This window comes from Propithecus coquereli, unplaced genomic scaffold (assembly GCF_000956105.1).
Source record: "Propithecus coquereli isolate 6110/MARCELLA unplaced genomic scaffold, Pcoq_1.0 Scaffold83, whole genome shotgun sequence".
In the NCBI taxonomy this organism is placed as follows: Eukaryota; Metazoa; Chordata; class Mammalia; order Primates; family Indriidae; genus Propithecus; species Propithecus coquereli.
The window spans coordinates 2,653,380-2,670,803 of record NW_012154507.1 but is presented as its reverse complement, the minus strand read 5'-3'; the positions used below and the strand labels follow the sequence as shown (position 1 = coordinate 2,670,803).

The 17,424-nt window shown below is 32.7% G+C and overlaps 1 protein-coding gene across 6 annotated transcripts in view; it reads left to right on the top strand.

Annotated features, from left to right (window-relative positions):
* Nucleotides 1–17,424, top strand: part of KTN1 (kinectin 1 (kinesin receptor)) — a 95,423-nt gene that overhangs the window by 46,768 nt on the left and 31,231 nt on the right. For all 6 annotated transcript variants that reach the window (XM_012663786.1, XM_012663780.1, XM_012663783.1 and 3 more), the window contains 19 exons: nt 804–891; nt 1,560–1,726; nt 2,124–2,192; nt 3,688–3,725; nt 4,393–4,483; nt 4,857–4,925; nt 5,427–5,464; nt 5,624–5,705; nt 6,186–6,254; nt 11,027–11,061; nt 11,440–11,530; nt 12,227–12,295; nt 12,908–12,945; nt 14,003–14,093; nt 14,245–14,313; nt 15,490–15,527; nt 16,175–16,265; nt 16,345–16,413; nt 16,869–16,906. In XM_012663786.1, coding sequence (XP_012519240.1) covers nt 804–891; nt 1,560–1,726; nt 2,124–2,192; nt 3,688–3,725; nt 4,393–4,483; nt 4,857–4,925; nt 5,427–5,464; nt 5,624–5,705; nt 6,186–6,254; nt 11,027–11,061; nt 11,440–11,530; nt 12,227–12,295; nt 12,908–12,945; nt 14,003–14,093; nt 14,245–14,313; nt 15,490–15,527; nt 16,175–16,265; nt 16,345–16,413; nt 16,869–16,906 — 1,340 coding nt within the window. The remainder of the gene's footprint in view (nt 1–803; nt 892–1,559; nt 1,727–2,123; nt 2,193–3,687; nt 3,726–4,392; nt 4,484–4,856; nt 4,926–5,426; nt 5,465–5,623; nt 5,706–6,185; nt 6,255–11,026; nt 11,062–11,439; nt 11,531–12,226; nt 12,296–12,907; nt 12,946–14,002; nt 14,094–14,244; nt 14,314–15,489; nt 15,528–16,174; nt 16,266–16,344; nt 16,414–16,868; nt 16,907–17,424) is intronic.

The window sequence follows — 17,424 nt, the reverse complement described above, 5'->3', positions numbered from 1 at the left end:
TAATGAATGAATTGAACATAGCCTTGAATTTGAAGTTAAAGATTGTTTGAAGATATGAAAAATGAAATTAGCTGATTGACAAGTATAAGTAGTACAATTTTATCTTATGTGGGGTTAGGGTCTACATGTGTAAGGCAAAAATCATGTAGTTAAAATTACCTTTATCATCACTTTTATCATCCAAAACTTGGATTTCTCAGTAAGTCCAGTAGAACCTATTCTTTTTTCCCAGCATTGGAATAGGTGGTTTTCCTTTGCTTGAGCACAAGACCAACTAATGCTCCAGTGGCTTGCACTTGAGCCATGGTGTAAGTGTTTCCAAAGGAAAAATTTTGTAATGAATATTTTTTAGATAAAGGTACATTTAGCTACAATTTTTTCCCTATGTATGGCAATTTTGGGATACCATGTATAAATATCCGTACCTCAAAATATGAATTTTAGGTACTTAGATTTAGCAATAAACATACCAGCCTGTCCTTTATAATAGGAGCTTATCAGTTGAAGGAAGATTAATAGAAAACAGGTCATAGCTAAGTGGATCAGATATGTACATATTAGTAGGTATCTTGATCCAAACTTATCACAAATACTGAGTTTCTGAAATAATCTCTAATCTGTAAATCCTGTATGTTGGAGGATAGGATTGCTGTGGCTAATAAGTAAGTGACTTTTAGACCATGCATATGTGCCTAGCAATAAGCAGATTTGTGACACAACAATAGAGGTAGAGGATTTTTTTTTAAAAGTTGAAATTCCTTGTTTGTGCTCATTTATCCTTTCTCCCTTTTAAAATAATCAAGGTTCAACTACAAGAAGCTGAGAGAAGATGGGAAGAAGTTCAGAGCTACATCAGGAAGAGAACTGCAGAACATGAGGCAGCACAACAAGGTAAGAGGAAGAGATATTCATGTAAACTTGGTATATAATTTTGGGTAAAATTTCCTTTCTTCTCCATCTGTGAAGAAAGTATAATTTGACTTTTTGGTGATAGCTCAATAAACATAGCTTGTGTACTTTTGAGAATATCTTTATGTCTTTGACGTTTGTCAGAGTTTTAAAGTAAGCTACCTACTAGCATTGCCTGAAGCGTTAAGTTGCAGGCAAAATTATAGTACATAATAGGGTAGTGGGAACCTCACTTAGTGTGGTTCTTTTATGTGGTTATTTTCTTTTGTTCTTTGATTAAATCTTTATTTTTTGTTTCTAAGAAAAGACTCACTTCCTGTGCTGTGAAGAGAAAAGCAACATGAGCATTACCATCCCAAGTAGTTTACTTAAAACTGCCCACTTAATACATGCTGACTTTTACTACTCATTTATTCTTTTTTGATGGATGCACCTGGGAGATATGGGAGTGTGTGTGTTGTGTGTATTATTTATGTCTCAACTGTTCCCTTTTCTGCCGTGGAAGGTAAGCATAGCTGCTGGAAGAGCATACAAGAGAAGTAGTAGAGATTCAAAGAAGGTTTTCTAGAGGAGATAATTCCTACCCTAAGATAAGTGCAAGTAACTAGGTGAAGGAAGAGAGCTTTGTAAAATGAAATGTTTTGTTACAGATTTGCAGAGTAAATTTGTGGCCAAAGAAAATGAAGTACAGAGTCTGCATAGTAAGCTTACAGATACCTTGGTATCAAAACAACAGTTGGAACAAAGACTAATGCAGTTAATGGAATCAGAGCAAAAAAGGGTGAACAAAGAAGAGTCTCTACAAATGCAAGTTCAGGTACCTATTTTTCCTTCTTTAAAAAAAATAAAGATGGCCAGTGATTAGATCTGTATGTCTAGAACAGAGAACAAGGTCTATCTTCTCCTAATTCTGGAGTGGTGATGAATAATTATAATTTAATCTTCCGGCACTTGTCACAGTATGGTATGTTTGAAGATGTGCTCACCACAGTCTTATGCTGCTTGTATTCTATTAGGAATAGAATAACATATCCTTAATTTTTACCTTATAAATTAACTCAGAATGTGTAATTATTGTTTAAAATAATGCCTTTTGGAATCTAAGAATGCCTTTTTAAAGATAAACAGATACATCTGTAACTCATTGTGTTCGTATACATTGGGATATTCATTAGCACACTTTTTTCTCTCTTTTCGATTGCTATTTATGAAAGGATATTCTGGAGCAGAATGAGGCTTTGAAAGCTCAGATTCAACAATTCCATTCCCAGATAGCGGCCCAGGTAATGGTGCTTTCTTATTGCTTATCATTAATAATAACTTCCCAGGCATTTAAACAGCCTGAGTATTTTTGAGTGCCAAGCACTGGGTTAATAGTTGGGAGACTAATCAATGAATAAGCAAATGATGATCCTGAGTGCTAAACACTCTGATAATTATGTACAATGCTGTGGGAAAACAGTAAGAAAGAAATCCAAGTTCAAGTAATTGGAAAGGGTTAGGGATAGAGAGCTTTCACCATGGGAGGAAAAAAAAAATGTCCTCTATCCTATCACAAAACGGGGAGTTGGCCAAATGGTGTCTAGAATAGTGATTTATGTATTAAAGTGGTTTATGTATTAAATATTGATTAGCCATGGAAAAACCTCCATATCATACTTCAGTTTAGTTAGTGGTAAACCTTCCAAAGTCTTGCAAGTGGTATTGTAAGACTTGTTATTCTTTGGCAACATTATTCTGTGATGTGAGATACACACACACACACATACACATGGATATATGTATATATGGACATATATGTGTGTCTTCAGAGCATAAATAATATGACATTAAGAAAAAAGAGTGAACACTTCCAAGTACTTGCTTCCATACAATACATACTGTGAGTTTTAGTTTCAGTTCTTTAGCTGTAAAATTCTAAAAGTTACTTGTAGCAAGAAGTATTAGCTTAGAATAGAAGTCTGGCTTTTCTGTGTAAAAAGTGATTTTTTTTTTTTTTTTTTTAGTGAAGAAAAGACACATTTAATCATTTTTCTTTTTTTTTTTTCATTTCAGCATATTGTGGGGGTACAGATGTTTAGGTTACATATGTTGCCCTTGCCTAGTAAAAAGTGATTTTAACATTAAAAACTTGTTTTTAAGGTTCACACAAGTTCATGTAAACATTTTTTTCCTAATTGCTTTCTTTGTAGTAACTGGTCTAAAATTAATTGGGGTAGAGTTACTGAATATAGGACAGGATGTTGGTGTGGATATACATATATATGTGAATTATCAATTCAAATTGAATTGAGATCTGTATTTATCAGCTGAGAAGCAGCTCTAGAAAATTTATCAGGAATTAAATACTTAGAGAATGCTATAAGTATCTTTTAAAAAGTAAAGATGAGCATGGATATTACCAAGGTGTACTTAATTATCTTAATCATGAAGTGGATCATTTTATTAAATTGTTACTAAGGAAAAGAAGCACGGAGATGAAAAACGGCCTGTGTGGATGTTTTCCCTATGTATTGGTTGATGGTCAGTTACGTAGTTTCCAGTCTGTCAACTGTTTTATTCTAAATGTCTTGTTATATGTAATTCCCTAATACTGGCTGTTGGTGATCAAACTTGCTTTCAGAATGATAGCTACTCTTTACTGAACCCTCACCATGGGCCAGATACTTTCTTAACAACTTATTATTATCTTAATTTTTAAAGCTCTATTTTGATGATTATTGTACAACTTTTAAGCTTTCTCTTAAATGCTTTTATGTGACACTGTTTTTCTTTTAGACCTCCGCTTCAGTTCTAGCAGAAGAATTACATAAAGTGTAAGCCTGCCTTTCCACACTTCTCGTATAATTGTGTAGTCACCACTAACTGATACTTGCTAGATGCAACACTTATGATTAACTTTATACTCTGACCTATTTAGAAAACTCTCTGAACTAGATTTGGAGCAACTTTTTTTTCCCCCTTCCCCTTAGTGAGTTGGGTCCCTAAACATTACACGTTCTGCTTTTATTTATGTCTTTATCATAAAAAGAGTTGGGGAAACTTTCTTTCATTTGAATGTTAGCAATTATTTGGAAGAGGTAATTGTGTTCTAAGAATAGGGAAAGTAAATTAGTTTTCGTTTCTAATAAGTAGTTGTAGCTACCCTGTCTAGCTATGTCGTAGTATACCCAAAACAAAGTTTTATGTTTTTTTTGGTTATATAATTTTTCATAGACATTGATCACTTGAGTTCAGAAGACCTGAAATCTGGTTTTGACATTGCCAGCCTTGTGAGCTTAACTTAATTAACCTCTTTGATCTCGAGTTTTAAATAGGGGTATGTATTTTAAGGAGTTACAGTAAGCATACGACAGATATTAGTAAACTGAAAGGAGCTATAGAAATGGAAGGTACAGTTATGAGAAACTACTTAAGTAAGGATGACCCTATTTAAGACTTTTAATCCTTTGATTTGTGACTTAATTGTCTTTCATTTTAAAGGATTGCAGAAAAGGATAAGCAGATAAAACAGACTGAAGATTCTTTAGCAAATGAACATGATCATTTAACAAGTAAAGAGGAAGAACTTAAGGTATAGTAATTTGTATAAATGGCTGCAGTATTTTATAGAACTCAAAATTGAATTACCTTGATCCTTATAATCTGTATGAATGTATATGAAGAATGGAAAATAACTCTAGAACTCATTTGAAATGTGTCTGTCTCTTTTCTAAACTAGAAAATTCTCTAGCTCTATAAGAGGAAAAATTCAAAGGGCTTTTCATACATGATGTAATTCACAATAATTTTATGGGAAATATGCTAAATAACAGGAATTGATGGTTTTTCTTTCTGATCTAGTAGATTTGTAATTTAAGACTTTTGCTTAATTGTTAGGTAGAAGAGCTGTTTTACAAACTTTAAAGTCTATTATATTAAATATTTCTAATATTCTATTTTTCTAGGATATACAGAATATGAATTTTTTATTGAAAGCTGAAATACAGAAGTTACAGGTCCTGGTAAATGAGCAGGTAGATCTTTATTGCTTTTGAGCATTTACCTTAGAATTTCAACTTGTCTATTCTTATTTTCATTGATACTATGGGCCCTAATTTTATTTGTGTAAACGGCTACTTATATTTGGCTGTATGGTGTGAAAGCCACTTTTCTTTGACCATGATTCTCATGACCTACCTACATGTTACTATTGTTACGTTAAAATTAATGTTTATTCCCATGATTGATCACTTCCGAGATCAGAGGAATCAGTTAAAACAATCTTAATGTGCGGGCTTATTTAGCCTTCTGCCATTTAATCCAAAAAGAATATACCTTTTTATTAAAATAAAAGTTGATCAGTGAGAAGTAAAACTATTGGACAGCAAAACATATTACAGAAATGTATGATATTCTTGTGATTTTACTACAAATATATGAACATGTAACTTTTTTAATATGTAAAAATAAGTGAAAGAATAGTTTTCACCACTTCCTGAGAAAGGATAATAGTTCTCATCTCATTCCAAACACAGGCTGCTGCTGCACATGAATTGGAGAAGATGCAAAAAAGGTGACTAAAGTAATGTTGTGCATAGCATTCATAGATTTATATTCAAGTATAATTGTTGCAGAAAATATTGCTGTTTATAACTGATAGTTGTGCTCATAATTTATGAAGACTTGCTGAATGTATGAAGTATTTTTTTAATTGATGGTTTTTTCCTCGTAGTATACATGTTAAAGATGATAAAATAAGATTGCTTGAAGAGCAGCTACAATGTGAACTTTCAAACAAAATGGAAGAATTTAAGGTGTGTAATTAGCTTATAAACTCAGCTTTCTTGTATAATTTTCATTGGAATCTAGAAATACTACTTTTTAATATGAAGTCACTTTGAAACAATGTTTCTGTAGTTTATTTGGTGACTTATACAAGCAATGAATTTTATAATAGACATTTTGCCTAGATTATTCTATCTGTTCTTATAATAGATTTTGTAGATTTATTTTGCCCCAACCTTTTCTCAGCAATTTTTAGCAGGTAGTTTGTATTTGTGACTGTTCTATTTGTCTCAGTTGTTGCTGTAGTGCTAGTTTCTGGTCATGGCCAACCAGTTGCCAGGGTGCATCTCTATGTCCAATAAGATTTGAATTTTTATGGCAGTATATAATTCACCTGTCACTTTATGAATTTTAAAGCAATAATATGCATTCGTTCAAAAACCCATTCAAATGATTGCTTTATTGCCTTTTTTCTTAAAGAAACAGTAAATTGAGATTCTTTCTTCTAGATTTTAAATGACCAAAACAAAGCATTAAAATTAGAAGTTCAGAAGCTGCAGACTCTTATTTCTGAACAGGTAAGGCTTTTCATGAATTACAAGGTAGAAATAACTAGTATATAACAAAATCTGGTTCTTCTTAATAACCAATTCACTAATTGATACATTTTGCTTAAGCTTAGATATATCTGTTAATTGCATTTCTATTCATCTTATATTTAAATTAAGGAAACTTTTTTTCCCTGAGATGAAGTTAATCTGCTCATAAGCACTTGTGTGTGTGTGGGGAGGGGAGTATAATAGAATGCATAAAAAGAATTTTTGGATATATTTGGCTGTTAGGATAAAAGTCCTGTCTTTGACTTTTGGAGCCTCAGCCTTTTCTTTTGGGCAGCAGAGTTTCTTAAAAAAGGATGAGTTTGAAACTTATTACCAGCACTTAAAAGCAGAGTGATACTGATCAAATAGCTTAACATTTCCAACACCTCTCATTCCAAGTCTTTCACATGGAGATTATACTTGTATCATAAGGTTGTTAGATTTAATTGGAGAAGCTTTTGTATAATGCTTAGCCTAGTGCTTTGCATACATCAGACATTTAAACCTTAATTCCTTTCCCTTAGAGTACTTATGTTTTCCATCTCATCTCTACCCCCTACCACCACCACTCTTCTTTCTAATGTATTTATAGCAAACCACCAAAACTGTAGCAGCTTTGAATAAGCATGGTTCCGCAAACTAGAGCCCAGTGGTATCTGTTCTCTGGCTGTTCCTAAATGTTGTCTTCATAGTCTTCTACACAACTGTTCAAATTACAGTTTTAAAAAATATTCTAGAAACTCTTGATATTAGATGATACATTACAATAGAGAGTTTGCGTGTTTCTCTAATGTTAAGTTTTGGAAATGTATTTTTATTAGAAGCCGAAATGTAAGCTATTGAAAATGATAGCACTTCCTCTAGCAGATGCATGCATTCTTTATTTTAAAATTCATGTTTGTGCAGTTATGGAATTGGTGTAAGTAATTGTGTATCTGGAATTATTCTTTAACATCTATTAACTTGTCAAGAAGTAATCCAGTTATTCTCTCCCCATATGCTATTAAGTGCTTTGTGTACTCTTTATTAGTTTGTATATGCTTTATCCTTGTAAACTGAAGGGAATAAGGAGAAAATATTGAAGGGATGATATTTAGTGTAAATGGTATTTAAGTCATATTTTTAAGTCTTATTTTCCTTTCCTGGTATAGCTTATAAAAGATACAATATTTCATCAATTATAAGATTCCCTTTCCTTCCCCCAATTTACGATCTCTGAAATGGAGACGTATCTTGCTGTCTCTGCAACTTAGTTGGCAGCATTTTTAATTTTTAGTGTTAAATATTAGTTGTGAGATGCAACTTTGATGACTTGGATTAGATAAAATATAACATATATTTTTTTGTTGTGTACTTCTTACCTGGAAAAGTGGAATATAGTTTTTGTGTGTTAGTTACCAGAGATTTTGAAACATCTGTTTTAGTATATGGAGTTTTAAGCCTCCTAAAATTAACTTTATGGAGCAAAAACAAATGCCTAGAAGCTGTCCTAGAATTCTGGTATTCTAGTAGTATCCAGGTGCTGGCAACTCTTACCTAGGTATAAACAGACAACTTGAATCTTTGAAAAACCTTTCAGCTTCTGTTTTTTACTAAAAATGGTATTCTCCATCAATAAACAAGAATAAAACCACCAGCCTTAAAATTTTCTTTTCCTTTAAGATCCTATGATGCCTTGAGAAATACCATTCTAATATCATGTAAAATTCCCAGTCACATTTGTGGGAGTTAATATATTTTTTACAAATTCCCTTATTGTTATCTTATTGAGTCAGACTTCCATCTACTATAAGGTTTCTGTGCTCTTTTAGATGTTTTGTTAAAATGACAGTTTTTCATATGAGATGAAAAACTACTCTTCATTTGTTATGAAGAGTAGTTAACAGTCCACAGAACAAAATTTTATAGCCACATTTTTGGATTTATTTACAAGAATTATTTGATAAGAGAGAAAACTCATTTTGTGGTTCTAATTTAACATCTGTTGGGTAATTCTTAGAATTGTTCTTCCAATCCTGAAAGCCTTTTTTTTTTTTTTTTTTTGGTCTAGAAAGCATATGACTGTGATGTTATGGTTTTAGTTGTGACTTAATCTCTTTCATCTTGGCAGACCAAAGAACCAACTTTGTGGCTTTTTCTCTAGTTATTTTTATTGCTATTGCTAGTGAAAGAAGAGGTAAAGATTAGTATAATTTTAATTTCTTTCATTTCTACCTTTTTTAACCCCTTCCTACCCAGCAGTCAGAATTCCAAGTGACAGTTGAGAGATGAACAGTTTAGTTAAAATTCAGGTAAAAATTTCAGTCTTTTTACCACATGGATTTTTATCTTGGAAGAAAAGATTGAGCTTATTAAAACAGAAAACAATAATGGTGCCAAGTTGTTGTTTCTTCAGGTGTAGGAAGCAGAAAGACAATAGATACCAGGTAAGGTAAGCTGTTTATACACCACAGAAGGGAAGGCTCCCTTGGATATAGGCTTGTGGATGGTCAGATAACGCAAATAAATCAGTTACTAAGATCTCATTTGTCCAGAATAAAATAAAACTGTGGAGGGGGGGGAGGATCCTGACTTTTAGTGAAGGAGCAGCATGACTTTTTATTCTCATTCTAGTAGATTTTTAAGATTCAGTGGTCAAGATTAATAAGTAAAAACTATAGGAAGTTTCTTCTCTTTGCCCTGCTGCCTGGTTGTATTGTATTGCAGAAGAATTCATTATTATATGAGGTATAGTTTTGGAAATCATCTAGGGGAGGAAACAGTCAGATTGGATTGGACAAATAAAGTATGAAGTAAAATAAAAATGTTGTATGGATGCTAAGCTGGGTCAGTTTTGTGCAACTGAATATTTGATGAGCTGAAGACCAAGAGTACTTGTTAAACTGTAACTTCATCAAAGGAAATTCAATTCATCAAATATTCACTAGTTCAATGTATGCTAGGTACTTACCTACATGCTGAGTCTACAGAGATAAATGAGACTTGATTCCTTGGTGTGGTGATAGATGTTTAAAACAGAAAAGGGGGATGAATAAAATGTCTGAAATATGTGAACAGGTTTAGAGGAAGAGGTAATGCATTCTATTTGAAGGAGAAGTGGAGAGGCAGCTCGGGACAATCACACCCATGTCGAAAAATGGCCATGAATTTGCCATACTGCTAAGGGGCAGTCCAGGCTGAGGGAATACAGTGTTCAAAGTCATGGCATTATGTGGCAAAATTGGCATATTCAGAGCATAATGACATATTGCAGAAGTGCAGACAGAGTACAGGATCTAGGGAGTAGAGAAAGATTTGCTAGGCCCTAATTATGAGGGACTTTGAATGCTGTTTGAGGATCATGAATCTGATCTAGCATGTATGTGGGTAAGCCACTGAAGAGTGTTGCAAGAATGAATGAGCATTTAGCTAACATTTTAGAAACATCACTCTTATAACCAGACATTTCACTTTATGTGGTGGAGAAGTAGGTAGGACTGACTAAAGCTATAATACAACTAAATGATTAAGGTGTGGGTAACTTGGACTCAATAGTATTGAGTCTTTTTGTGAGACGGCCTTCATCGAAAATAAAGATGGACAAAAACCATCTGCGTGAAAAATTTGTAAACTTACTGCATAATTTGTTTTTCACAGTATAAACCTGATTTAATATACTTTTGACAACTATTTCCTTTCTGATGTTCGGACAATTTTTTCCCATTGGGAAGTTCTTCCTGTATCCCTCCTGAAACAATGCTTAGGAAGTAGACACAGGGAGAAAAATAAAGTATTGTGGTATTTGAGATGAGTAAAGCTGAGGGCCTAAACTTAGGCATTGAAGAGAAGGGGTTAATTTTACAAACATATATGAAGTGGAATCTTAGGACTTGGATTTGGCAATGGAAAAATTAATATTATTTGTGAAAAATGATGATAAGAAGATTGGGAAAAAATTAAAAAACTTAGTAAGATTGGGGATGGGGTGAGGGAAAGGAGTGGATAAGAGAGAATGTTCAAGAAGAAAGACCCCAAACCCATCTAGTCAGGCTGCTTAGCTGTCTGAAGGTCAGGGAATACCGAAGGGGAAGCTCTACTTCTGGACACACAATAAATTATAACAGTGGGGATGTGTGTGTGTTGGGGGAGGGATGCTAGGAGAAGGGTCATGGGGGATAAGCTTATACATCATGTTTTAATGCTTCATAAAGAGAATATGTTTTTGTTTGCTTTTGCAGTTTACAATCAATTTTAAAACATGTACCTTGGTCTGGGTGAGGGTTACATAATATCTGTGTATTTACACATGCATTGTGCTGTAAAGAGGATTTGTGTCCTTGTCTAGGTAAATGTTATACCTTAGTATAGGAAAAAAATCAATTTAAAGAAAGAAAAACCTTTGTTCCCTGATACGCAAGGCCTTAGAGGCTTGGATTTTTTATATTTGAAGGATTAATATAAAGGAAATGAGACAAATTCTCTTATCCTAAGTTAAGGTTTTGTAGTGATTGAAAAATTATTCATAAGATACTAATTCATTTTGCCAGACCATTTTATACTACTACTTTTTCTGTATCTTTCGTGCAGATGCCTTTTGGTTTCGTGTTTTTTGAATTAAATAATTCTGTAATTATTTCTTCAAGTAAGGGTCGTTTTCCTAAATTTTTTATCTGTTTAACACTCTAGACAATTACACAAAATTTTATTAATTAGTTTTACTTCCTGCAAACCTGATAAAATTAAACTTTTTTTTTTGGTGACTTTTATTTTAGCCTAATAAAGAAGTTGTGGAACAAATGGAAAAGTGGTAAGAGTTAAATTTCTTTTTGTATTTTGATGGCTCATTTTTACAAAATTTGAGGTAATAGAATTAACTGCATTAACATAGATTCTTAAAATTCTCTTTGTATTTTGTAGTGGAAGAGAATGTAGTATGCTATTGAGTATTTGGGATTACATTATCGTTTGTGGGTTTCATGTGTGGCAGTTACTTGTGTAGGCTGGCATCTAAGCATTCATTACTTGAGCACATTTTATGTTGGTAGAGAGGAAGTAAGTGCCCTCAGACCGTGGAAAAAGATCCTCAAAAACTATGGATAAAGGAGTTAATCTATATAGAATATTTAGAAATAATATAATTTTCCTTGAAAAATAGTTCATACTTGTGTTAAATTTATAATTTCAGCATTCAAGAAAAAGATGAGAAGTTAAAGACTGTAGAAGAATTACTCGAAACTGGACTTATTCAAGTGGCCACTAAAGAGGAGGAACTGAATGTAAAGCATTTTATAGATTTGTTTTCCTTGTGGTTATTCAGTGAACAGGAAGGGGTTTCATTGTAATTTGTGTAAGGATTTTCCCCATAACTTTTAAACTTAATATTACATTTTATAAGTTTATATAATGTCTTTTTTCATTAAATTTAAGATTTTTTTTGAAATATAAAAATGCATAGTTGATTGCAGCATTCACTGCCTTCATGAGATAGATACTATTGTTATAATTTGTAATATATGCTTCCCCACTTGTACCCATTTCCTGATTATATCTAAATGATAACTAGCAGGCGTTTTATGTTCACGAAATGGCATTGGAGACCAAGGAAAGAATATATTGCAGTTGTATTTTATAGTTATCATTTGCCTTAACTAAGTTGATTAGGATAGGGTTGCTGAAAGAAGTAAGTTAAAAGATGTATTTGAATTTAGAGTCATGGCTTAATTGACAAGTGGTATACTATCTGTTTGGAGCTTGTGTAAATATAAACAAATATTTGTTGGTGTAATTGAATTAAAAATCCATTTGGCTAGCTGTAGAATTTACAGAATTATAGACATATAGAAAAAGTGGGATTTTGGGCCCTTCCAGAGAGGAAAAGAAGCAGCTAAAGAAAAATGAGAAGCTAGTGTATTTTAAAGCTAGCTATTTTTTCAGAAAATAAAAGCATGTTGTGCTTATGTGTCTTTGAAAAGGCAATAAGAAGAGAAAATTCATCTTTGACGAAAGAAGTTCAAGACTTAAAGGCTAAGCAAAATGATCAGGTAATATATATAGTAAATTCCACAACCATTCTTTTATTAATAAACAATGGACAAACGTGTTAACATAGAAACATACCAAGTCTGTTGTTTGTTCCTCCTTCTCCAAGATGGAATTTGTCAATTATAGTTTTAATCCATGAATGAGTAATGACTTGATTGTCAGTAATAGAGACTGAAATTTATTGAGTACTGACCGTATGCCAGCTACTGCAGAGAGTACTCTAGAGAGGATGTCATTGCTGCTTACTACAGTGGTGAAAAGGTTTTGAGTGTACAAATATAAAGTAAGACTCTAGATAATAGTAAAAAAAAGCTACCTAAAATTGGGCAATTTCCTAGTTGTATTTCTCTTTATCTGTTTAGAATTATTAATTAAATAATTTTGACATTTATCTAATGATTTTTCTTTTGGCCTAAACTTATAAGTTGCCTTAAAGCCACTTATTTTCAAAATGCTATTTATTTTCATTATTATGACATTAGAAAATAATTCCTGGGCTTACTTTTCCCATTTGGAGTGTGATGTAGTAGAAAATTGATAATGTACTTTTTTATTTCTGACCCATTTATATTTTGAGCAAATTACTAACTGGAATACTTTCCTATTTCCAGGTTTCTTTTGCATCTCTAGTTGAAGAACTTAAGAAAGTGTAAGTGGTAATACTATTATAAACTGATCTTTCTCTTTTTTTTTTTTTTTTTTTTTGAGACAGAGTCTCACTGTGTTGCCCGGGCTAGAGTGCCGTGGCGTCATCCTAGCTCACAGCAACCTCAAACTCCTGGGCTCAAGCGATCCTCCTGCCTCAGCCTCCCGAGTGGCTGGGACTACAGGCATGTGCCACCATGCCCGGCTAATTTTTTCTATATATTTTTAGTTGTCCAATTAATTTCTTTCTATTTTTAGTAGAGACGGGGTCTCGCTCTTGCTCAGGCTGGTTTCGAACTCCTGAGCTCAAACAAGCTGCCCGCCGCCTCGGCCTCCCAGAGAGCTAGGATTACAGGCGTGAGCCACCGCGCCTGGCCTGATCTTTCTGTTTTGGTTCATTTTCTCAGTGCTCATAAATCAAGTTTTATTATGCAGTTGAGACAGCTGGTGCATGTTAGTTTATTAAGAACTTTCACTCTAATTTTTCATTGATGGAATAAGGGACCTTCACTGTGCTTTCCCAAATTCAATGTGATTAAAAAAATGAATTTCCATAATTGATTCCATTTATTATTTTCTTATGATATCAAATTGTTCCTTTTCTGCTTCTGCAGTAGGAACTATTAAAGAACATGTTATATTGGATAGAGAGATCAGTTCCTTATATGTATCCTTCTCTTGAGGTGTCTGTAAAGTTTGATGCCGTAATTGTGCATAAGTTCTGCCACAGCTTTCAGAGCCCTGGAAGCCAATATTGTTGAGTGGAACTTGATTGTCTCCAGTGTTCTTCATGGTGCAAATCTTATATCCCCTATGTACTTTTGAAGCACATAACCACCTTGTTGTGTATAGGCATCAGCCATCTGGTAATTGCTGATTAATTCTCTCTTAATAGGAGCTTTGTGGTTTCCCCCGCCCCCCCACCCCCGTCTACAAAGATATGTTGCCGTTTTATTTAAAATGGGAAGGGATTGATTTGGAAAGCCTTTTCATGATTTCTATCTTAGTTGGTGGATCTTGGTGATTTCTGTTGAAGTTAATACTGTGTTTCTCCATTTAAGGATCCATGAGAAAGATGGGAAGATCAAGTCTGTGGAAGAGCTTCTGGAAGCTGAACTTCTCAAAGTTGCTAATAAGGAGAAAACTGTTCAGGTATTGGGAGAGAAAAAACTGTGTGGTTTTTTTTTTTGGTTTATCAACTTTAGTTAATATCATTTAATTTCATGTGTTTGTCTGTGCCGTACATTTTATGTCAATTTCTGTGTTTCCATTGTCCAATCTTGTCTGTTTTGTCATTGTCAAGGGTTTGAAACAGGAAATAGAGGCTCTAAAAGAAGAAATAGGAAATGTCCAGCTTGAAAAGGCTCAACAGGTAAAACTCCCAGAGCCATATAGCATGAAAGATTTATTAGTTTATGTGTTATTTATGAGCTATTTGGTTTTTCTCTTGTCACTAAGAATAATCTTTTAGTTAGTAGTGTGCTATAAGTATATTTGGGTTATGTGCTTTTTATTTATTTATTTTTTGCCTGATTTGAGAAAGTGTTCTTGATATTTTAATCTATATATCTTTTAAAATTTTAACTGTTAAAGGTTCTTTTCTAGAAAGTTTTCTGTATTAGTGTTTCATGTTAATTTGCCAACTTAAATGAAACATAAAACTCTTTGGTAAATTTTTTTAACTCCCCTTTCCCCCTCTTTTTTTTTTTTTTAAAAAAAAAAAAAAAAACAACTGCATGACCAAAATGTCTTGTTATAGAATATAAATTGCTCAGCCTCTGCCTGTAGAACAAAGTACAAGTTTCATTGGGGATTTCAGAGGTAGATGTGATTACTGAAAATTGAAGGGTTTTGGTGAATTTAATTTGATAAGGCTTCATTGGAAAAATGGTGAGATTACTTGGAAGAGTTGATTTATTCATCTAATGGATTCATTCACCAACATTTATTGTCAAAGCACTAGTCAAAACACTGTGCTAGTGGTTGGAGATAATATGTTGAAGAAAACAGGTGTGATGAAAAGATCATTCTTCTCTAATATAGATTGAAAATTCAGGAAAGTCTCCTGAGGAGCTGACATCTAAGCCAACATCTGAAGGGACAATGAGAAGAGGGGGGGAAAACGGTACTGTTGGATTGTGTGTGATTTAGAAGGAAAAAAAAAGAGGTTAAAGAAGGACAATATAGAATACTGTTAGGTACTTGGCCTTGAAGGCTGGGGTGGAGAAGAGCTTTGATATGGTAGGGAGGTAGGTGGAGAGTTAGTTAATATTCTAATTTTTACAACTGTAGATGTAATCACATTATTTAGACTTATTCATAACTATCTTCCTTGTCTCCCCCCTCCCTTTTATATTTTTAGTTTATTACTTTTACTCTCATTGGAGTCAAGAGAAGGTGAAATCAAAATACATCTCATTTTGGCATGAAAAATTCAGCTAGGGTCTTTATAATTTGAAGTGTACACATTATAAAGTCTTTTATCATAAAGCTTAATGAGGTAAATTGAAAGGATTATGAATTGCTTTTTCTGCCCTTTGTATTTCAGTTATCTATCACTTCTCAAGTTCTGGAGCTTCAAAACTTGTAAGTGCCATTTCTCTCATTTTCATTTAATATCTCTTTCACAACTTAAATACAAATAGAATGAAAATCATAGCTTCTTTTTATTTGATGTCAAGTAATATTTTAGAAAATATCACATTATCTCAAAAGGCCTTAAGTTTTTCATTAGGCTTTAACCTATAGGTTTTTTTTTTTTTTTTTTTTTTTGGTGGAAAGTAGGTAGAATGGGAAGTCTTAGTTTTTATGATTTATAATCTGATTATGACAAACTGAGTTGTTGCTCTTTTCCCATTTTAATAGCCATGTGAAACTGGCGTACATCTCACACCTAAACCAGTTGTAATTAGCTGTCTAAATTTGCTTGTATTAACTTAAACAGGGTGTAATAGAGAGTAATAGTAGAGCTACCCTAACTTATTCAGTATCTAGATCTTAAGTGATAGAATGGTTTTCTTTAATCATCTTATACTTCCTAATTTGATTATGCCTCCAAAATCTTATATGCTTTTATACTCAAAAGTACTTTTGAGTTTATTTTAATCAGTTTGTACTGTGAATACTACCTAAAACACAACTTTTCCAGTCTTTTTTGTTTGTTTTCCAGTCTTCCAGTCTTTTTTATGATCATGTAACATTTTCAGTTATAATTCTGATTAATTTATTGTCAGATTAAAAGGACAGGAGGAACAGATGAGTACCATGAAGGCTGTTTTAGAGGAGAAAGAGAAAGACTTAGCCAATACAGGAAAATGGTTACAGGTAAGAAATTAAAAGCAAAAGTAAGAAACACCTTTTTTATACTTCAATATCAATTCAATTCACACCTATTCTTTTTAAGGATCTTCAAGAAGAAAATGAATCTTTAAAAGCTCATGTTCAGGAAGTAGCACAACATAACTTGAAAGAGGTATAGTATAAACAAATTACCAACATACTACATAAAGAATGAGAAATCTTTAATGTACTGGAAATTAAAGAGGTTAATGTTGTGAGTTTCTTTGTCAGAAAACTTACATTGTACCATTGTTAAATTGTTGACTTTTTATTCCTGTGAAGTTACACTTAACTGCTTGATTTGTCAGCCTGAACCTAAAAGCATTTCCTTATCCTTACTTTTTAAAAGAAACTCTTAAGCTCATCCTTAACTGTTTAATTAATGTATTAATCTGTAATCCTTTAAGAAATAATTATTAAAAATCAGTTAATAAAACTCATTTTCTGTTTTTGTTTTATAAATGGCCCATTCTTAAATTTACCACATATAACTGGGTTTTCATTTTATTGGTGGGTGATTTTATATATGTTGTAATAACTGGATTTTTTTTTTAATGTTAGCATTGAAAATGTGAATCTGTTTCTTAGGCATGTTATGCATCACGATTTGAAGAACTCGAGATTGTGTAAGTATACTTTAAGCCAGCATTTTGAAGAGGAGCTTCTCATTGTTTTCCAGAATGTGGTTGAATATTATGATGAGTTTCTTCTAAATCATTAACTTTATTGTTAAATAGGAATTATAGTCTATAGGCAAATATGCTGAGTCTCTATTTAATATAATAAAACAGGCTCTTTAAATGCTTGCAAATGCCTAGAGACTTTATTCTTTCCAAACCCATTTTCTTAAATATTATTTATGTAAATGTAGACCGGTTTTCAATTCTGTTACAAAGTTTGCAATTATTATAAAGAAATTAAATTTATTTCAAGTTAAAATCGCTTTATATTTGAACGAGTAACGTCTCTGAATTAACCAGAAGATAATCTTAGCCATATCTTGATGAGTATTGAATCTTTCTATAATGGTTATTTATTTATAAGGAAAATAGAATTTGTCCTATCAGTTAACCTGTGCTGAATAGGAAAAATACTTAATCAGCACATAGGAGGTGTCAGTTTTTGTAGATGTTCATCCTGGAAA